At 36.3% G+C, this 23,295-nt stretch overlaps 1 protein-coding gene across 18 annotated transcripts in view; it reads left to right on the top strand.

The window, feature by feature from the left end:
• LOC109679558 (intraflagellar transport protein 88 homolog) overlaps positions 1 to 23,295 on the top strand; it is a 142,915-nt gene that overhangs the window by 12,662 nt on the left and 106,958 nt on the right. For 16 of the 18 annotated variants that reach the window (XM_074043691.1, XM_074043696.1, XM_074043683.1 and 13 more), the window contains 10 exons: positions 1,041 to 1,093; positions 2,657 to 2,726; positions 5,021 to 5,111; positions 6,296 to 6,400; positions 8,035 to 8,137; positions 8,846 to 8,960; positions 10,140 to 10,245; positions 13,627 to 13,713; positions 22,398 to 22,484; positions 23,095 to 23,199. In XM_074043691.1, the coding sequence (XP_073899792.1) occupies positions 1,041 to 1,093; positions 2,657 to 2,726; positions 5,021 to 5,111; positions 6,296 to 6,400; positions 8,035 to 8,137; positions 8,846 to 8,960; positions 10,140 to 10,245; positions 13,627 to 13,686 (703 nt within the window). In that variant the 3' untranslated portion in view covers positions 13,687 to 13,713; positions 22,398 to 22,484; positions 23,095 to 23,199. The other 2 variants (XM_074043697.1, XM_074043698.1) reach the window with 2 other exon arrangements.

Raw genomic sequence — 23,295 nt, forward strand, 5'->3', positions numbered from 1 at the left:
ATCTAAATAATTTTAGCTTTCAGTTGAACACCCAGGTGTATTTTCTATTTTGGAGAATTATAAACATTTAAACAATCTAATTTGATTAGCAGCTTTACATTTTAGCCATTTTGATTTGTAAATATATCAGAAAATATTGTGTATAACCTTTTTCCGTTTGTAAACTTTTTTGTCATTTGACTTCTCATTTTCTACATAATATCCAAGTGTCATATATTCCATTCATATATTTTTTGTGAAATTAGATGTTATACAAGTATAATAGTGTATGATTATAAAAAGTTAATTAATAAATGAAAAGAAAAAATTTAAGAAAAGTGTTTCAGAGACATGTATTTGGGCCTTACCTTGGAGACCTTTAGGGGAAAGATAATCTTTAACCATAAAAACCATCAGCATTTTAATCTTGACTCAAATAACTATAATTTGGATGTTTTAGCTTATCTAAGAGAGGAGTGGTAGAAAAAGGGAAGAATGAGATGGCATAGTATTTCTTAGTCCTTATAAGCAATGCAGGGACTAAGGATCATGTATTCAAAGGGGTCAGAATAGTGGCTTCCCAACCCACAGGCCCAGGGCACTTGCCTCCTATTGATCCTTTCTAATGAGTGAAGAAAGTAGACTTCTACTTGGTGTAACTGACAGTGTGTCATGGGAAACACACTTTAATTAATGAGCCTGAGCATGTATTACTCACACATTTGATGTGTGGTGCTATTCACAATAAGAACAGCACAGTTCTCCTGTGAAGGCCTATTATTTTGCTATCCATCCAACCCTGCATTCATAATACCAGAGCAACTGCAGGCAGCTTGTAAATGGAGGGGCTTGACAAAGCTGGTAGGCGGTAGTTTGCTGACCCCTGTTCTAGACCTTCATAGTTTGATCCTATACCCTCAGATGATAAATGGAAAAAGTTCTGTTTAAGCTTAAGCTGATAGAATGAAGGAAAGAGTTATGAAGAAAACATCCCTAACTTGGGTTTTAAATTTAAAGGCAACTGTTTTTATGACTTTTAAACTTACTTTTCTGTTTCTTAGTCCAAGACATCCCTGCATTATCAATGGAAAGACCAGTGACAGGGGCCATTCATGTATGTCTGTTATATGCTTGTTGATTTTTACCTTTTTTGTGGCTTGGGATTCATTACCAGTTTTCCCCCCTTACGTATTTAAAAACGTTAAAGAAGGTGTTACTTACATATCGACCCTCCTTCTTTACATTGTGGGCTAAGATTGGATTGTTCTAAACCTTTAGAAGCAAACTCTCTTTGGATCAACGTTCCTGGGTCTCCAGTGAAATCCTGCTGGAGCGTGGACTGACAGTTTTCTCACTGCAACCTCTGTGGTTTTCTCATGGGCTCATGGAAGAGCAGCCATAGCAGGGAGCAGCTAACTAGTGAGCCAGTTAGTTTTCTGTTTTTAAAACTGAGAGAAGCCCAGTTAGATCAAGGAATTGAAGTTTTATAGAAGAAGAGAAAATAGACACAGGTTTGATATGTGAGGAGGGAAAAGTGAGGAATAAGCACATAGTAATTAAAAATTGGGGCTGTCTTAAAGTGTGTGTCATGTGCAGACTTGTAAATGGCAGGTAGATTTTCCTTACTTTTGAAACCATTCCTATTCGTTGAAGGATGGAGTTACTAGACCCATGACAGCAGTGAGAGCAGCTGGTTTTATCAAAGTAGCTTTGAGAGGTTTGTTATGCTATCTCTACTAATGATTTTTTATATCTCTTTTTTAAACTGATTTTGTATGTATATGTGTTATTACCATTAAATAAAATCTAACATGCCCCTGATTATAAAATGCACCATTATTTTAGATACCATTAGAAAGGAAAGGAGGGGCTAGAATGTAGCTCATTGGTAGAGTGCTTGCCTAGCATGTGCAAGTGCAAGTGCCCTGGGTTAATTCCTAGCCCTGCAGAGGGTTGGGGCAGAGGGAAGTAAGCTGGGTATGGTGGTACATGCCTGTAATCCTAGCACTTGGGCTGAGGCAGGAAGTTCATGAATTCAAAGCCAGTCAGGGCTACATAGTAAGATGCTGTCTTAAATACACACACACAGAGACAGACACACACGGAAAAGGGTGATGAAATTGCCGTATAGCTAATTTGAGTTGTAGTCAAACAAGTGTAATTTGTCAAAATGTATTAAAATATGTACTTGAAATATGTACATTTTATTTTGTATAAACTAGAGCCTGATTTTAAAAAATGAAAGTAAAAATATTATTTAAGTATATAAGTTAAATAATAATTAATAATAGATTCCTGACCAAAATTAGCATTTGCTATACCAATAAGGAAAATTAGAACACCAATGCTAGGATATAATTCACAGGATGATAGTTTAGAGTTTATACTAGCAATATATAGATCACTGTGGGGGAGAAAGTGAATGCTAAGAGATATCTTATCTTTGTTTTTACATGTTATTCCACAAATCCTGTTTATATAGTTTCATGTATTTTAAAAATCTTCCCAATTTCCTTACACATGAAATATTTATGTAGACATAATAAAAATATATCCATTCAATTAGTAGGTAAGCCATTTAATTAGTAGGTAAATGAAATAGCTTGTACAACATTTCATATTTTCTTCAATTTTGTTGGGTTGCAAATTAACTATCAATTCTTGAATTATGTCTCAGGCTCTGCGTTTGATCCCCTTGGTCAGGCCAGGGGCCCTGCACCTCCTCTGGAAACCAAAAATGAAGATAGGTATGCAAATCCTTATGCTGCTGTTTTGTTGTTGCTGCACGTTTTTTATTTTCCAGATACATAACTGCAAACGTTTGTGTCAGCAGGACAATAATTAAAATGTCCTTCCTCACTCTCGGAACTAGCAAAGGAATCAAATCTAAGAATAGTCACGTGTGTTCTGTGCACTTTTATTGGACTATTTGATCCAAGATGTGGTCTAGGTTTTATGATTGCTAACAGTGATTCTCTCAAAGACTAAACAGGATTATAATTGTAATAAGATGATTAGTATAAAAAGACATTTCAAAGAAAAAAATAGGAGAACCCATAGTAAGTTAGATTATTATTGAGCAATTTAATTTTTTGTGCGTGCGTGGCGGTGGGATCAAACCCAGGGCTTCACTCTTACAGAGCATATGCTGTATCACTGAGCTCCATCCTTTGAACAATTTCTTTTTTTTTTTGGTGAAACTGAGGTTTGAAGTTAGAGCTTTGCACTTGCAAAGCAGGTGCTCTATCACTTGAGCCACACCTCCAGTTCATTTTGTTCTGGTTATTTTAGAGATCGGGTCTTGCCAACCATTTGTTTGGGCTGGCCTCAAACTGTGATCTCCCAAGTAGTTAGAATTACAGGCATGAGCCACCAGTGCCCAGCTTAGCAATTTGATTTTTTATAGAATTAACTTAATTTTGTTAAGTTTAATTAATTTTCAGTTGTTTCGCTTCAGTTATTTTTTTACCTTTTTGCTCGGATTGTGATCCTCCTACCTATGTCTTCTGCATAGCTTGGATTGCAGTGTGTACTTTCATGCTGAACTTTTTCTCTTGACCTAGGGTCTCAGTAAGTTTTTTTGCCTGGCTAATCTCCAACTGGAATCCTCCTCTCTACATTTCCCAGGTAGCTGAGATAACAGGCATGAGCCACTGTGCTTGGGTAGGTTCCTTTTAAAAAGCAAAGAAAATTTTGACAGAAGCTCTCAAGGAGATGTGCCTTTATTTTGCATTGATCATGAATGCATGACACGCTCAGTCCAAGATGAGACTAGTGTAGGAAGCAGACTCAGTAGGCAAATATCCAGCAGTGTCTGCACATTGATTTTCTTGTCTTGGTTATGGTCAGGACATATGACTTTTCGAGTGTCTTCCTAAAAATCTGTTGCAGATTTTTAGCTTAAAATTTTTCTATTAATGTTTTTAACATTTCTAATCTGTAAGCTACATTTAAGACATTTATTAGTGTTTCAGACAACTGGCAAATAGCATTTAAACTTCATTGTAACCTTTATAAAACTTCTCATTTGTTATGGTCATTGCTCAGTTAGAATTTTAAACATCTTTATAAACTAATAGATTTATAGTCTTAGACACAGGTTCCCCAGACTATGATTCTATAGATAAAGTATACTGTTACATTTATTCCTGTGTTTCTTGAAAGTCCTTTTGAATAGAATTGAGAGAATTGCTGTCTGTTTGGATGCATCTTTAGTAAGATTTTATTTAGGCATTGAATGTCAGAGTGTTACTGTTTTTTACTGGAAAAAAGTGGTAACAAAATAACATTCGTGTTATTTTGAAATGTGATTGATGTGGGGATAATTTGCTTTTTTGGGGAGGGGAGCTGAGCATTGAATCCAGGGCCACGCACATGGGAGGTAAGTATTCTCCACCGAGCTATAGCCACAGCCTTGGAATAATTTGCTCTTAATGGAGCCACAATTTTTAAACTTCTTCACTTCATTAGAAAGTTTCTCTACAGCATCTTTGGATCATAAGTAATTTTTTGTCTCTTTTTATGGGGCTTCTGTTTCTCTAGTCATAAGGTAATGTATTCATTTGTCATACAATCTGAAAAAGATCTACTTCTTTCTTGGGGATGATATTGTAGTTGCAAGGGTCCTAGAGGCCCTTGCTGGTCGAAACCCTGGCTCTATAACTTGGTTCATAGCTTTGTGATCTTGAACCAAGTACTTGACTTTCTAAACCTCATCTTCCTTTTCAGTAAAGTAGAAGTAATGATAGTACTTGTATTAAGACGAGTGAATGACATTATTAGTATAAAGCATTTAACTCAGTATGTAATTTATTATACTTGTACTAAATAAATGTTAGCTATTTTTACTATTATGTTTCATTTTATAATATAGTTAAGTACAGAAATATATTTGCTTTTTAATGCTGTTGAAGTACCTGTCTGATCTGTGACCTACTTTTAAAACTTAAGAGCATATAATAATGTAAAAAGTAAATTAAATTTTGGTATAGATGATTAGTGGTTGAATGATATAAATTACACCCAATTTTTTCTTTAACAGTCCAGAAGAAAAGATCAGGCAACTAGAGAAGGAAGTAAATAAGTTGGTAGAAAAAAATTGTATTGCCAACAGTTGTGGAGACTTAAAAGTGGTAAGTTCATGAATCATTAAAAGATTGTGAAATGTTTGTAGATGTATGTGTGCTTTTCTGTGTACTCACATATATAGATATTTGTGTTTTGCCATTGACTGGTCTTAGGGTTTTACCTGAAGGAACTATTTGGAGACTTGGGAATTATAACCTTGCTTCAGAAGTTTGTCTATCAGGACAATTGGCTGATTTTGTAATTTTCGACATTTTTTTAGTGTGGCAAATTTCTATTGGTTGATTTAATTATGCAGCCTGGTGTACTAATAAATTAGACTTCCAAATGCCTCCAAAAATCGTATCTATCATGTATCACACATAGTACTAAATGCTGGATTTTTATTTATTTTTTCTTTTTTTGGTGATACTGAGTTTGAACTTGGGGTCTTGCACTTGCTAGGCAGGTGCTCTATCATTTGAGCCATATCCTCAGCCCTTAAAATGCTCTTTTCTTGTTGAAATGTTTTCCTAGGTAAACCCCAAAATCATGGTTTGGTTTTTAGGAACCCAGTTCTGTTTTGAAAAGTTAACTATAATTTCTGTGACTTATTTATCAGGTTAATAATGCCTACAATTAAAGAGAAATGTTTGTTGACAAAGCTACTTTTATTGCACATACAACTGGTGATTTTTTTTTTAAATCTAGTTTTAAAAAAGCAAAGTCTCTTACTGCATTTGCTCTTGGCATTCTGAGTAAGTTAGGAGTCAACCTAAGCATCTGTTATAATATTAAGCAACAGTTTCCTTTGGCTTGTATTTTGAGCATTTCAAAAGCCAAACAAAATCCATCTAAATTCCTGCCTCATAAAATTGAATTAAAATACTCAAAGATTGAAGAATTAGGAGGGAAGAGAAGATAGGTATGTATGTTGAAACCCAAAATATCATGGAAGATGTTTGGTAGAGAAACGTGGGGCAAACATACCCTACATGTTGTCCCTCACACTTACCCCTACTTTCCCAGAACATCCCTGTAGACAATTCTGTGATGGTGAGCTCCAGTTTCCAGTTCCAACAATAGTCTACACTCTTTTGTTTTCAAGGGAAGCTTATGTAAGAGTGTAGGGGCATACCAGGAAATCCAAGGTTGGAGATGAATTCAGCCAAATTTTACAAGATAGTTCCAAAAGGCATAAAAGTTGATGACTGTGCAGAGTTGATTTTACAAAGTACAAACCTCATTTCAGGCCTTGGAAAAAGCAAAGGAGGCAGGAAGAAAAGAGAGAGTTCTGGTGAGACAACGAGAACAACTTACAAGTCCAGAAAATATCAATTTGGATGTAACTTACTCAGTAAGTACTGAAATACCTGCTGAGTAAAATCTGCTTTGACTAGGATCTTTGGGCATTCCATTTATGTAACCATTAAGGCAGGTTAAACATACCTGTCTGCTCAGACATTGTTCATTGTTTATGATTAAAGCATTCAAACTCCTTTCTTTTAACGTAGTATCTTCTCCCTGTCCTTTGCTTTCACCATAATGTCTTTTTTATTTTTGCCTCTTGTTGTCTTAAATCTGACCGTTTCATGGGTACTCAGAATTAGATTAATAATAGTCTTTAGTTCATGAGACACTCTTGTCTTTAGTTTGTGCAAAGATCTCTTTTATTTACTTATTCAGCAAGTTGGTTTCTTTTCTGTTTTGTTTTGGCAGTATTGGGGTTTGAATTTAGGGCCTTGTGTTTGCTAGGCAGATGCTCTACAACTTGAGCCATAAGCTTCCAGCCCAGTTATTTTTTAATTGTTAGTAATTGTAAACCCACCGTTCTATGAAGATTGCTAATATTTGCACTCTATTCAGGTTGGCTATCTTAGTAAGATTCTAATGTAGACTTTTGAGTCAGTGATTTTCAATGACTAGCAAATAAGGTAATGTTGTGAAGGTAGTGATAAAAAAATAATGCCTTTGATATCTAGCAAAATTTCTTGAATGCTGAAGAGATACTTCCTTGTTGTTTATACTGCTGTTTAAAAGGATATATTCTCAGCTGAGCACTGGTGACTTACACCTGAAATTCTAGCTACTCGCGAGATTGAGATTGGAAGTAAAATGTTCACGAGACCCCATTTCAACCTGTGGTTGGGTGTGGTGGCTCATGCTTGCCATGCTAGCTGTGGTTGGAAGCTTAAAACAGGAGGATTGCCGTCCATGCTGGCCTGGGCAAGAAGCAAGATCCTATCTCCAAAACAACCAGAGCAAAAAGGGCTGGAGGTGTGCCTCAAGTGATAGAGTACCTGCCTAGCAAGGGTGAAGCCCTGAGTTCATATCCCAGAACTCCCTCTCCCCCAAAAAGTGTATTCTCAGTGAGTAAAGTCCTGATGTGCTTAGCAAATGATAAAAGGAGGATTTGAAACTTTATAAACTATTAGATGTTTATAGCTAATATTTTTAAAGGCCACAAATCTTCAGGGGATAATTTATGGTGGTCCTTTTTTATTTAGTAAACATAAGGTCCTATAACATAATGCCTTAAACTATAATTTTGTATATAGAGCGCTCGATATACAAAATCTTCTGTGTTACACTTCAGTGTTTAAGATATTTCCACATTATGCTTAATTTATATTTACAAGAGAATTCATCCATTCTCTTACTTATTTACTTTATCACCAGTAGCATGAACCATGCACATTTATTCTGTGTAGGTCTTCCTGAGATTCAAGGATAGTAAATAGAAGCTAAATTAACATAAAATGCATAGAAAATTAAAAAGTTAAGTGAAGTTTGTAGGACACCCTTTCACGTCTTATTGTTCTGGTTTATTTGAATGTAAGCTATTTCTTTTCTATTTTAATTTCTAAATTGGCTGAGTATCTGGATATAAGTAGCTAACTTTGTTACAGGATTTTAATCTCTCAAAAGACTGTTAAGTGAAAGGGATGTAGAATGGTCCTTATATATCTTTTGCGATGTTTTCTTCCTCAGGTTCTTTGCAACTTGGCCAGTCATTATTCAGCTAAAGAAATGTACGCTGAAGCACTAAACACCTGTCAAGTTCTAGTGAAAAATAAGATGTTTAGCAATGCAGGTTGGTAAATGAAACGAGTTTTTCAAGTAGTTTTATTGTTCTTTTGTAGTGTTAATTTACATCATCTCACTTTATGTTTTCTTATAATGAAATGATGTATGGTTTAAGCAAATTTATGTTTATGACAAAATGTCCTGGTTAAAGATACTATTTATGTGAAAATCCACACAGATACAAATGAAGTAGAGTTGGTATGAAGTATGTTGTCTCATGGTAAACCAAAAATGTATTCTGTCATCATAAGTAGAATGAGCCATGACCACCCATAGAACATTCTTTCCTTTATGTGAATATATTCTCAAGCAAACATAGTTTATATTAGCATTTATATATATTTTATTGCAACATTAAGGTTTATCATACCATCATTTCCTTTAATATCATATTAACATGTGTGGCATTATTGAGTCTAATTTTAAAATGTCTTGTCCCATGTTTTTCTTTGTAGAATACAATTCTAGTTTTATAATGTAAATCAGTTTTTTTAACCCTGTTTTCAGGAATCAGCCTGTTTTCAGTTCCATTTTCTCACAGATTAGTGTGTGAGTACATGACAGTACTATAACTATTTTAAAGTTAGAATTTTAGGTAATGCCTGAAGCTTTAACACTTTAGAAAAGCTTAGAGAATGTGAATTACGGTCACTAAAATATCATAGAAAAAATGAAAAAATGAGAATATTATACATTCACTATTTTTTTAAATTAGGGATACTGAAAGTGTATATGGGAAATATTTATGTAAAGCAAAGAAATTATTCCAAAGCTCTTAAGCTCTACCAAATGGCCTTAGATCAGATCCCAAGTGTCCATAAAGAAATGAGGTAAGTGTATACCTTGATCACTGCAAAATTCATGTGTTGTTTTTTAAATACAGTGTAATTCTTTTGATCTATTGTCCGTGTGTTGAACATTTTGTAGTGTTGCACATCAGAAGTATCATATTTCTGTTACATGTGTAGTATTTCTCTCTTCCCTTGAAACTACTTACAGGCATTTGTAGAATGACGAGTTAAAGGTGTAGTATGTGATCCAGTGAAATAAAACTAAGCTGTGTCATCAATGCAGGGTTAGCTACCCAGGCCTCTGGTCCCATGATGCAACTCAATGCCAGCACTACTTTGTTTCTAAAGCTAGAGAGTGAAATAGTGAAAGGAAGGGATTATTTTGAATCTTAGAAGAGGAAGAAGTTGGATATTTTCTGCTCCTCTGATATTCAAGAGCAGAAACTGTGTTTACTGGTGATAATTTCCTCTAGGCACAAGAAACATTTCATCTCTAATACTAATTTATTTTGTAAATGCCAGCTTTCATGATTGGCTTTGACTTTTGCAAAATATCTTATCCCCAGCAGATGTTATATAGCTTATAGGGCACAATGCCCAGGAGGTCTTTGAACCCAGATAAGACCAAGAATTTGAGCATTTTAGAGAATGATAATATTAGGCAATATATGTTAAATACTTACTCCTTGAGACAGAGGAGTGCTGTAGTAATTCAGCTGAGGGAGTAATTATTGAGTCAAGAAAGACTATATGAAGAAGGTGTACTTGATATAGGTTACTTAAACAGAGAAGGGATAACAGTCCAGATAAAAGGAACAGCAGACAGTGAATCAGGGACATAAGTGTTCATGAGCCAGTCAGCTAATTATGAATAAATTAGTTGAAATAGTGGGATCCTGTGGAGAAGTAGCTGGAAATAAGGATCACATCCATTAGAAGGTTCTACTCAAAAAGATAGGCAACAACCGGTATTGATGAGGATGTCAAGGATTTGGAAGCCTCATGCATTGGTTATGTAAAATTGTACAGCTACTTTGGAAGACAGGCAATTTTTTAAAAGTTAAACATGCATTTACCAGCAGTTCATTCCTAGGTATGTATGCAAGAGAAATGAAAACTTACTTTTTCATAAAGAAAAAAAAACTATTTGTGGAAGAGCTTGAGTGCCATAGTAAAGAATGACGATTTTTTGGCTCATGTGTGTTTATTTTTATTTAGGATTAGAATAATACAGAACATTGGAGTTACATTTATTCAAACTGGTCAGTATTCAGATGCCATTAATTCATTTGAACACATAATGAATACGGCATCAAATCTGAAGGTAGGCTACAACCTAACTCTGTGTTATTATGCCATTGGAGATCAAGAAAAAATGAAGAAGGCATTCCAAAAATTGACTGCTGTTCCATTAGAAATTGACAAAGATGATAAATACATTTCGCCAAGTTTGAGTATGAAAAAGAAAGTTAAATAGCCATGTCCTACTTACTGGTGTTTTTCTGTTTCTAGAAATGAGAAAGTCGGTACATGATGACTGATTTTTTTGACAGGCCTATGTAATGTGTTTTGTTATTGATGTATTTTATTCGTTACTTAAAATAAGTCAAAAATGGGATTCTGTTAAAGTGATGCTAGAGATTAAAACAGGCTGCATGTTTTAGTGAAAAGTAACAAGAGTGAATTTTATTAAAAGTAAGATTTAGATGTCACTAATTATGTTGACCATGGAACCTCAGATCCTTTCTTTGACCTTTTCAAACTTACCTTTGGGCAGAGAGCCAAACCATGGTTATAAATGTGTTAAGAACAAAACAGGTAGTTCTGTGTCCTGACTCATAGAGTTAAACGTAATACAGTTCAATGAGCAGTTCCAAACATGCTTAGAACATGAAAAAATAGAAAACCTCAGAAAAGGAATAACCTCAGAAAATGAATAGAATACATAAAGTATGAAGTGGAACTGTTAAAGCTAAAAATATAATTGAAATAAATTTATTTTATGGGCTCTGGTAAAACAGAGGGAACAGAGGAAAGATTTAGTGAACTTCAAGATAGAAAACAGAAATTCCCAAGAATAGGTAGAAAATGAATTAAAAATGAACAGTGTCCCAGGAACATGTGGCACCCTTGACATTTATGTCATCACATAAAAGAGGATGTGGTTAAGGAAATAATAACTAAGCTTTATGGTGGCTCACTCACTTAGAGGGTGAGGCAGGAGGATCACAAGTTCCAGGTCAGTCTGGGCTATACAGCAAGCTCAACTCCAGCCTGAGCGACGTAGTGAGACAGGTGGAAGGCAGGGAGGGAGAGAAAGAAAGACTAAGAATTACCCAAATTTGGCAAGAAAAATAAATCTGCAATTCCAGAAGCCTGGTAAACTCTAAACAGAGTAAACACAAGGAAATCCATATCAAGATACCTCATAATTAAACTCCTGAAATTAAGGGCGATAAAAAGTTGTGAACTAGAGAAGAATACCACCTTGTCTACAGAGAAATGTTAAAAATGATAGTGGAAAAGTCTTAGTAAGCCATGCTCCCAAAGGAAGTGGAGCAAAACCAAAATAGAGGAAGCAGAAGGAAAGAAAGAAAGAAAAGAATAGAAATCACTAATTTGAAAACAGAAACCATAGAAAATGTGAATGAAACAGAGCTTATTTTTTAAAAGCCCAATAAAACCAGCAAACTTCTTATGCATGACTGACAAAAAAGAGAAGACAAGGGGGGAGAAATGACCCAAACAATGTATGCACATGTGAATACATGAATAGGAAGAAAGAAGACAAAAATTTACCAATATGAAAATAAATTGGACTATCCTTCTACACCTGAAGACATCAAAAGGATAACAAAATTAGTACAAATAATTCTTTATACATAAATTTGACATGCTTGGTGAAATGAACCGCTTTCTCAACAGCAAACTATAACTCACCTAATATGAAATAGCTCATCTGAATGGCTCTGTATGTATTAAGGAAATTGAATTTGTAATTTAAAAACTCCAGAAAAAGAAATGTCCAGGCCTACATGGCTTTAGAGAATTCTAACTTACCTTTAATGAAGAATTTACATCAATTTTACATGGTCTGTCCAGAAAATAGTTTGTTTTGTGAAGTTAATATTATCCTGATACCAAACTCAGAGACCACAGAAAACCAGAGACCAATATCCTATGAATATCCATGCAAAAATCCTCATGAAAACACTAGCAAGCCAAAATATTAGCAAATAATTATGTACCACTGTCAAGTGGGATTCATTCCAGGAATAGGAGATTGGTTTGAGATCTGAAAATCAATTAATATAACCTAGGATATTAGGAGAATAAAGGACAAAAGCCACATGCCATCTCAGTAGAAAAAAACTGGACGAAAACTAAAGTGCTTTCATGATTAAAAAATAAACTCAAGAAGCTAAAAGTAGAGGAAGTTCCTGAATGTGATGAACATCCACATATGTGACAGCACATGCAGGGTGCAAGGCTGGGACAAGATGAGGGCATGCACTTTCACAGTTCTGTTCAGCATGACATCCAAGTTGGACAGAAACAAGTAACAGATCTTGTATATAGAAAATCCTAAGGAGTCCATTCAAAACTTAATACAACAAGAGTGTGACAAAGTTGCAAAGGAAAACAGTCAACATACAAAAATCAGTAACACTACCAATGAACTATCCGAAACATTAACAATTATATTTACAATAGCCTAGTAATTATTAGGAATAAATTTAACAAAAGAAATACAAAACTTAACACTGAAAACTATAAAACATTGAAGGCATATAGAAAAATGACTTTATTTTGTGGGTTTATGCACTGATGTTTTTTTAAAGGTAACAGTGCTGTGCAAATGTTTTAACAGATTCAATGCAATCCTTATAAAAATCCCAGCAGTGTTTTTGCAGAGTGACAAGTTAATCCTGAAATTCATATGTTAATGTAAGAGACTCAGAATAGCCTAAACAGTGCTGAAAAAAGACAAGTAAAATTGGATGACTCATACAAAGCTACATACAGGCCTGTAATCCTAGCTACTCAGGAGGCAGAGAGCACAAGGATCTTGGTTCAAAGTCAGCCTGGGGAAATAGTTCAAAGACCCTGTCTTTAAAAAACCATCACAAAAACAGGCTGGTGGAGTGACTCAAGGTATAGGTTCTGAGTTCCAGCACTGCAAAAAGAAAAAAAAGAAAGAAAAGGTACAGCTGTCAAAATTGTGGTATTAGCAAAAATACAGAGTTGCAAATCAGTAGAATGGAATTGAGAGTTCAGATATAAAGCCAGAATTAGTGAAGGTTCCAAGTCAGTTTAATGAGGAAAGGATAATCTTTTCAACACATAGCGCAAAAGAAAATGTTGGACTTCTCTTACACCTTTATGTCAAAGTGTAGGTTCTATAAGTCTTGCTCGGAGTCTTGTGTCTACTCTCGTGTGCCTCTGTTTCTTTAGTTTGTTGGAAGGTATCATGAGGCAGAAAAAGAACAGTAGTAGCCCAGAAGGCAGTTGTGATGCCTTAGTTGTGGTTTTTTTAAACTTATTTCTAGACAGATTTCTGATGTAGCTGTCCATCTGTTAATAAGCAATAGCTTCTATGGTATGTTTGCTTTGACAAGCAATGTTTGCACTTAAGTTTTACAAACTAAATTTAAAGTATTTTATATCATGTTTCTAAATGGAACTTTTTGTTTGTTTAATTTAGGAAAGCCATGGCAGAAAAATACATCCTGACAGCTGCAAAACTCATTGCACCTGTAATTGAAACATCTTTTGCTGTAGGTTATAACTGGTAAGAGAGAAATTCAATAAGATTGCACGAATACACTTTTCATACTTTACACTTTATTGATTTAAAAGTAATCTTGTCATTAGAAAGTGAAGAAATATTACCATTGATTTGCACTTATCAAGCAGATAATACTGCATACTGAGGTGTGTCTGGCTGTTGTAAAAGTTCTGACAAGGTACTTACTTGTCTTGCTGCTGTGTCATTTTGTGACCCACGTCCTCAGAACAAGCGTGCTGCTCTTATGGTCACTTCTGCTGCAAGCATTCTGACCTGTGCTTTTTTTTTATTGTCCTTTATTTTTTTTTCATTTTTCTGCCTTCATTTTGTCAACAGTACTAAACTTTCCATGCTGAGCAATTGCTCTTAAGACACTGTCATCTCCTGGTATGTTTTCTAGAGAGAAGTGAAGCATTTCAGAATTGGGAACTCTCAGGTCATTTGTTAAATGAGTTGAGTGGTTGAATTTGTTCTGTTCTTCCACACAGCGTGGGACTTCTCTTGTAGCATCTTGTGTAGGTGAACGCTTAATTTCTGCTTGGAATATTACGGCATCCGTTTGTTTGGGTTTTTTTTAAATATCTGTAAGGGTTTTTAAAAATCTTCCTTGTATTGAACCCCAATCTGCCCTTCAAGAAACTCCTGTATTGATCTGTTGAACCAACACAGAGTGAGTCTCTGACCTCTTCTGCATAGTATCTTACCAGAATTTTTAAAATCCAGAATACACGTAATGGTGAAGAAATTAGGTAGGTACACCCCAAGTGTTACAACCTAAATTCTAATTGCTTTTTTATTTCTTGTTAATTGAAGGAACATATGCCTTGTTTATTAAATCCTTATGTCTTTCAGATAGTATTTATGCCTTGGAATCTATTTTGTTCCTTGGAGTCCATTTCTGTCCTGTCTTGAGTTTGCACTGGAGGCTTCAGTTTCACTATGAGTTTTTTTTTGCAGTATTGGGGTTTGAACTCAGGGCATCAAACTTGCTAAGCAGGTGCTCTACCACTTGAGCCATGCCCCGAGCCCTTTTTGCTTTAGTTATTTTTCCAGGTAGGGTCTTATGTTTTTTGCCCAGGGCTAGCTTTGGAGCAGGATTCTACTTATTGCTACCCACACAACTGAGATTGTAGGTATGCTCACCAGGCCTGGTTTATTTGTTGAGATGGAGTCTCACTAACTTTTTGCCTGGGCTGACCTCAAACTGCAATTTTCCCATTCTCCACCTCCCATGTTGCTGGCAGTACACATAGGAGCCATTATACCTGGCCTACCAGATCCCGTTTTGTACAGCAAACTTGGTTCTCATCTAAGATATCCTTGATTTGGGGATAGCCACCTCACAATAAATGAACACTGTTCTTTTAGTCCTATCTTTGTGCCAAATAGTAATGATTTGTATTGCTAAATTTAACATGAATTATCTTAATATTTGCAAGTGCATACATACTTAAGTTTTTACCTTTTTTAAAATGATGATTAGAGTTGTCTTTTCATTCTAGCAGTTGGTTTCTAAGTAAAATATTGAGCATTTATCAAAATGCCAACCATCAGGACTACAATTGACTCTAAGTAAAATTTTAGCTTACTAATGCTAATTACTTTCATCATAATAGACTCAAGCTCAGGCCTGACTAGGTGATTGTACTGACGCATAGTCTTACTTTTGCTTTTTTAATACATTCAATTAGGACATTCATTTTTGTAACCTGTGCTTCATACCAGTCTGTATGCTTTTGTTTGAATATATTTCTTTGGTAAAATGATAGCCTCACATGAAAGGAAAGACAGGCTGGCTTAAGACATGTTGATAAGCAGCTGCTATGAAATGTGAAAATATTGGCATCTCTTTGGAAAGGTAAGTTTTGGGATGTGCTTTGTGTGGAGTCTACATAATGAAAGGAGGAATCTGAGGAGAAGACTTAACCTGTTCTTTTACTGATGGCCACCTTTGCCCTCACATACTTGCTTTATTCTGGCTCAATATTTTTAACAAAATTTTTTTTTGTTCTAGCAAGGAACATAATGATCTTAATATAATTCTTACCATAATTGTTAAAATTTCTGGAAATTTCAGGATTGCTTTTGCAACCTGCATTGTGTCTTATTTTGTGTTAAATGGATAGACCTCCATTTCTTTAGATGTGACCTGGCAATTTCTCACAAAATTTGCCAGCTCTTGGATCTTCAACAAGAAAGAAGTCAATATGGAGCCTTCTATTTAGTTTATTGCTTTAGGCAGTTCTGTATTTCTACATTTAAAGTTATTCAATGAAAGGGAAGCAGTTTTCAATAAAAATAGATGATTTTCTGCTTTTTTTTTAAATTTGGATCTTTTTAAATTTTATTTACTTTTTTTTTTCAATATTGAGGTTTGAGCTCAAGGTCTGGCTTTTTAAAAGCTAGTTTTCATTTTTTAAAAATTTAATGATTAGTGATGGGGTTATTTTATTTATTTATTTTCCTGTTTTTGTTTTGTTTCCTTTTGTTTGTGTGTGTGTGGTACTGGGGTTTGAACTCAGTCAGGGCTTCACTTGCTAGGCAGGTGCTGTTCCACTTGAGCCATGCCTCTAGTGGAATGGTTGTAGTGTTTTGCTGTCTGTTAAATGTTTTAACATTTTAAAAAGTGGTTGTAGTGTTTTGCTATCTGTTAAATGTTTAAATTTGTTGAAATCTGGACTATGCCAATATCTAGCTTTCAAAAGATGATTGATACTATTATCAAAGTAATTACAATACATTTTTTTCTAAAAACAGTGTCTGCTCAGTTCTGATGTCAAATTGGTACCATAAGTTGTGGCAAAAAGTTTTTTTGCAGCTTAAGTATATTGAAGACAACTATGTTTTTGGATTCTTTACCGGTATTGTTTTGTCTTTTTGTGGCTAAGAAAGTTTATTATAAAAAGAATGTACTGACTTTCCTAAGGACAGAGAATGAAATTTAGAAACTTTGTATTTTTAAACTTTGTATTCATTGGAATTGCCTCGGTTACTTGTTAAAAGTAGATAGGGACTGGGAATGTAGCTCCTGGTAAAGCTATGTTGAGTATGCCCAAGACTCCGGGTTCATTCTCCAGCACCAAAAAGAGAACATGAGCATCTGAGACAAATTGTGAAGTTAGGAGCAAGCATTTGCACGCCCCCCCACCCAGTGATTATGGCACGCACCACACTCTCTTTACAGTGTGCCACCTTCGGCTGCGTGTACTGGGTACATTCTCAAGGCCGGGACTGTGCTCAATGCTAACTAAATCTGCATCGCTATGTGTTGAGGCTTGGGGATCAAGTTTTCTAAAGCCTCCGGGTTCTGTGCAATACATCCAGAATAAGAACACTGCTCATGTTCCACCATGCCAGTAGTTCTTGACTGTCCCTGGCCGAGGAATTTGTCAAAAGGAAAGGTTCACCCGTTCTTAAATGGGGCAGAAAAATTTTTTTTCAGTGCTTTCACCCAGGTTTGGAAAAGTTAATCTTGGAATTATGTATGATCTTCACTAGAACTCCTTCTGGCATTCTTGCTATGTTTCTTTTAACTTCTTTGCCTTTGACCTTTCTTAAAAAATGAACTATAAAGCACATACACCAATTGTAAACAAGTTCATGCTTATAATTCTACCACTTGGGAGGCTGAGATTGGGAGGATGTGGTTCCAGGCCAGCCCAGGCAAAAAAAAGTTTGCAAGCTCCCATCTCAACTGAAAAAAGCTGCATGTGATGGCATATGCCTGTCATCCCAGCCACAGCAGGAAGCTTGAAGTAGGAGTACCATGGTCCAAGCTGGTCTGGGTAAAAAGGTGGGACCCCACCCATCTCCAAAATAACCAGAGCTAATAGGGCTTGAGGTGTGATTCAAATAAATGCCTGCCTTGCAATCATGAAATCCTGAACGCAAACCTCCAGAATTGCAAATAAACAAAAAAATAAAATCATTTTAGCCAGTTGAAGTAGCTCATGCCTGTAATCCTAGCTCCTTGGGAGGAAGAGATCAGGATTGTGTTTCGAGGTCAGCAGGCAAGAGCTTGTGAGGACCCCATTTCAGTCATTATTTGATGGTGTGTGTCTGCCATCCCAGCTAAGATGGAAGTAAAAATAGGAGGATTGCAGTCCATGCTGGCCTGGGCATAAACATAAGACTCTGTTCAAAAAACAACTAAAAGTAAAAAGGGCTGGGGTGTGGCTAAATGGGTAGAGTCTACCTGCCTAGCAAGCACGGGACCGTAAGTTCAAACCCCAGTACTGAAAAGAAAAGAAAAAAAAGCAGTGATGCAGTAGGCATTTTTGTTTTGTTTCTGACCGCACAGGGTGAGAAGTTAACAAAAGCATGCTGGGCATGCGAGGCACATCTGTAACCCCAGCCACTTGGAGGCGTAGGTGAGAGGATCATGATCCAAGGACAGCCTGGTAGACGTGCAGGACCTTTTCTAAAAAACTGAAAAAGCAGTAATTCCATTGTGCATGTTAATTTACTACACGTAATTCTTTTAGCGTGAAGCTCTCTCACACTTGCAATGTTTTTGCAGAAGTGAACAAAGTGAAAAAAATTGTTTTTTGTTATTTGATGATGTGATCTTGGAACCAAAAAACAATTTTTATGAGTTTGAAGTGTACTGTTCTAGGGGAAAAAATGGAGAGAATTATGTTTGGCCATTTTCTCTTGATATTTTACTTTTCTAAAAATAGAAAGGGTTACCATGCATTGCCCTGGTTCATGTTGTATTTTTATTTTTAAAGTTTTTTGGCAGTACTAGAGTTTGAACTCAGGACCTCACACTTGGTAGGCAGCCACTGTGTCACCTGAACTACTCTGCCAGTCCTTTTTCTGTTGGTTATTTTTGAGATAGGGTCTTGCTTTTATAACCCAGCCAGCCTGGGCCACTACCTTCCTATTTGTGCTTTCCCATGTAGCTTGAATGGCAGGCATGAACCAACATACCCAGCCATTTGTTGAGATGGGGTCTTGTGAACTTTTTGCCCAGGCAGGCCTCAAATCTCTATCCTTGACTCCCCACCTCCCAAATACTAAACATAGTTTATGTATAAAACTGTGTTTTTCAAGGAATAAATACTCTTCACTTTTTCATGTCCAAATTCATTTGCTGCTTTCCTTACTATTCTCATTCCAAATATCTTCTGTTCCATTTGAATGTTCAAGTTTTTAGTATCAGTTTGCTGATGTTTTTAAATGGCATTTCTTCCTTCTTTTCATTGTGTCTGCTTTGAATTGTGTTTCCTTTGTATTTTATAAGTACGATGAGGTGAATATAGTCTTTCTTTGAAAGGAAAGTCATTAGGTTACAAAGGACTGAGTTGACATATCTCGCAGTGATCATTTAATGAAGACTACCTCATTTTCTTTTCAGAGTAAAAGAGAAGAACTTATGCCTTCTTTTGTAAGGATATCATTTCAGATATACCTCCAATAGTTTTTTCGTTAAGAAAAGATGCTGAAGTCATTGAGTGTAGTTCTCTGTAATAGTGGAGGCTTTTGTAACTGCTTTCGTAATAGAGGAAACGCTCTGCCAAGAAGGCCACAGTGGAGGAAGATTGGAGACAGGTCTGGGCACCAGTGGGAGTGGTTCTGGGAGTCCAGAACTGGGAACTGTGGGCATCCCCACAGAAACCAAAAACAACATGGTCAGAAGGGGGAAAAAGTCCAAACTAACAATATTTATCTCCAGTTTTTCTCTAGCTATTTACAGCTAATTTTAACTAAACTTAATATTGACATTCAGTATACTTTTATTGGTTTCATTTATAAATAACATATTTTATGATCTTTTATTTTCAAAAACAGAAAAATTAGATAGACATTTCTGAACATGTAAAGAACAATTAGGAAAACAGCCTGTTTCAAAAATGAACCTCCGAAGCAAAAAATACCTGAGTGTTCCTTTTAGTAGAATAATTGTGTAGCCTTTTCAGAATCTGGGATTGAACTCCAGGCTTGTTAGGCAGGGACTCTACCACTTGAGCCCCACCCACAGCCCTTTTTTTGCTTTTAGTTATTTTATAGATAAGGTCTTTCTTTTGCTCAGGGCTGGCCTCGAGCCATGGTCCTCCTTCCTACATCCTTCACCATGCTGTGAAACAGATGTTTATCTCCATACCTGGCTTCTTGTTTGAGGTGAGTTCTTGCTAATTTTTTGCCTGGGCTGGCCTCAAAATATGATCCTTCTGACTCTAACTCCTGAGTAACGGGAATTACAGACATGAGCCACTGTGCTCAGCTCATTCGTTTTTTTGCATTCTGTTCTATGATCATTAATTCTTGAGAACTGTTTTCTTTCCCTCTGCACTTTATGTCAGAGAGTTTAATACATACATGAATCACACCTATTCATGTGTCTTACAGTTTGAAGTAATATACATTTATTGTAACCCAATGTCAAAGTGAAGATTAAAACACCTCAATTTTTATTCACAGTAAATTAAGTAAATTGCAACTTAGGTAACTTAGAGATCCAAAACTGCACTGACTTTCACATTAATATCTGTGGAGGTTATGAAAAGAATTCATGGAATAGTGTTCATAGGGTGAGCAATTAGCCATGATAATTTGTGAGTTGATTGTTTTAGGATCTTTTTGGCAGTCTTAAAAGATCCTTCCAAGAAAATAAGTGAGAAATAAAATCTGAAAAGAGAAGGTACGAACATTTGGGGTTTTCTTTTCCAGTGTTTATAGAATTAATGAATTACTGGCCTCGAAGTGTCCACTTATTTTTTTTAATAAAGTCACCAAAATCCCTGTAAAAGAATAGGAATTTAATAGAAAAGACACATAGACTTTTCATGCTTCCTGGACCCTCCCCAGCTGACCCTGCCCAGGACACCCTCGGAGTTTACAGGCAGCTAAAATGGTTGGCAGCTAAGGTTGTTGGGTTTTTTACATGGACAGAGGTGCTCTCCAGAAGCAGGAGGCACCAGGAAGTCAGCAGTTTGTATTTGGTAGATTTATTTTAAAAGAAGAAAAGCAAATCCTTTGCCCATGACTTATTTTTATTTTTCTTTCTCATATTCCACGGTAATTTCTAGGTTGAGTGCTCATTCACGGTTCGCAGGAGGTGTCTGGCCTTCCCACATATCCTGTTTGGCTTGTCACATGCTTAAAAGCGTACTTTCATTTCTCATGACTTGAAAATGTAATTATAGGGCTGGGGTGTGGTTCAAGAGGTATTACCAAGAAAATGTAATCAGATTTAGATCTACTCTGGATGACTTTTTTTTGTAATTTTCCTAGAATTATTTTCTAGGAAGATAATTAGTTATTAAGTTTGGGGAAATTCTCAGCCACTTATCTTTCTTCCCCTTCCACAATTCCAGTTACACTTATGTAAAGCCCACTGTGTTTGTTTAGGGTTTGGTTGTTGTTTTTTTTTAATGTGATACTCTGGTTTGAACTCAGGGCCTTGCACTTGCTAGACAAGCACTACCTGGGGCTGGTGTTCTTCTTTGTCTTCCATTTGGCTAGCATTGTGGACATGTACCATCATGCCCAGCTTGCTTGTTGAGAGGCAAGTAGGCTTGCAAACTTTTGCCTAGGCTGCCTTAACTCACAATCTTCCTTTCCCTCCCTGCCTCTCAAGTAGCTGGGATTGTATATGTGAGCCACTGTGCCCAAACTTTTTTTTTTTTTTTTGAGACAGGCATGCACCACCAAGCTTGGTTTCTTATGTTCTTTTCTAAGAACAATTTTTTTTTTTTCTGGGACCTTGGCCTTCAAGTTCTGGCTACCTCTCTACTTCTCCAGTGCCTTTAAAAATATTTTTAGAATTTTATATAACTTTTCTAGTCATTCTCTGTGAGAGAATGGTCTTCTGTAGACTAGTCTGTAAAAGACAGAAGCAGAAATCGCAGAATGTTTTGTGAAGAGCTAATTTGGTCATGTTGGTAAAGCCTTTCAAGCTTCCCCTCCCTTGTTATGCAGGGTTGACACACTCAGGCACAGTGCTCCCTGCTGACGTTTCTTCCAGTCTTAGTCCTTTCTGCAGCTGTCTGCTCTGCTGTTAACCATCCTGTGCTACTTTTCATTTCACTTATGTTTTTGGTTTTACAATTTTCATTTTATTCTTTTTAATAAATTCTGATTCTTGAATGAAATTCTTATCTTGACATCTGTTCTCCTTCCTTCCTCTTTCTTTTTCTTCCTTTTTTTTTTTTTTTTGTGGTATTGGGTGTTGCACTCAGGGCCTCAAGGCTTCATGCTAGACAAGTGCTCCACCATTGAGCATGCTACCAGCCCTTTTGTTTTCATTTGTTTTTGAGACAGAGTCTTGCTACCTTTGCACTGGCCTTTAACTCAAGATCCTCTTGTCTCTCCACCAACTCTTCTGTTTTCTTTTCTTTTTGGTGAATTGGGGTTTGAACTCAGGGCTGCGCACTGGCAATGCAGGCACTCTACTGCTTGAGTCCAATCTCTACTCCATTCTGCTCTGGTCATTTTGGACTGTTTTCTCTTGAACTATTTGCTCAGGCTGGCCTCAAATTGTGATCATCCCAATCTCAGCCTCTAAAGTAGCTAGGATTACAGGCATGAGCTGCCGTGGCCAACCTCGTCTGTTTTCTTAAGCATAGTAAGCCACCCCTCTTGTACCCTTTCCTGATCTTACCCTCCACACTGGTCTTTTCTCCTACCATAACTGGAGTGCTGTCTTACTTCAATGGTAATAACTTCAAATATTCCGTTTCTAGGCTGAAGACACCTTGAAAATGTTTGTGAAAAAGGACAGTAGAGTGAAAAGCGCAGCTGCAACCAACCTCTCCTTCCTGTATTATCTGGTAAGTTTTGTTGTTTGCAACTAATAGTTTTATAACTCTTTTTATTAGTGCATATTAATTGTATTGGGGCTTCATTATAACGTGTACAAGGAACTTTGAACAAGTTCCCTCCCTCTCTTATTCTCCCTTAACTCCCCTTCCTCCTTCCTCCTTTTCAAACAGTACTTGGTGAGTTTCTTTATGTTGTCTTCTTATACATAGATAATGTCCTTCCATCTCACTCACTGCCAGAACCCTTCCCTTTCCCTCCGGCTGACCCCCAGATAGTCTCCTTTTTACATCATGTCCCTTATTACTGTTACTGTTGCTGTTATTTTCTTATGGATTTCACATACCAGGGAAAAGATGTGCTTTTTTGCTTTTTTGGGGGCCCTGTGGTCTGTTTTCATCTTGGACTCTACCTGTACCTTTACTCCAAGCTGGCAGCACTTTTGTCTGTCTATCTCCCCTAAAAACTTGGAGTATTTCCTATAAATCTCATTGGAATTTACTTTGTAGCCTAAAATCAGCGTCCATAATTGTTATGTTCAAGACAAACCCTCTGCATAGGTATACAAGTCTATGATGGAATGGAGTTCTGGAGTGTTAAAAGTCCTTTTTTCTACCCAAGAGAGAAACTCTGCTAGACGCTACCTTGAATCTTCCTGAGGTGTTTAGAAAAGAATTACATGACAGTTCAGGAGATAAATCCCAGGCATTCCAATATTACTACGAGGTAGGTGTGTTGTCTTTCTTTTCTTCTGTCTTTTAGCATTTTATAAATTTTATGGGAGCAGCCTTTAGAAACTAATAAGTTTTGGAAAATCTTATT

Source organism: Castor canadensis, chromosome 10 (assembly GCF_047511655.1).
Source record: "Castor canadensis chromosome 10, mCasCan1.hap1v2, whole genome shotgun sequence".
NCBI lineage: Eukaryota > Metazoa > Chordata > Mammalia > Rodentia > Castoridae > Castor > Castor canadensis.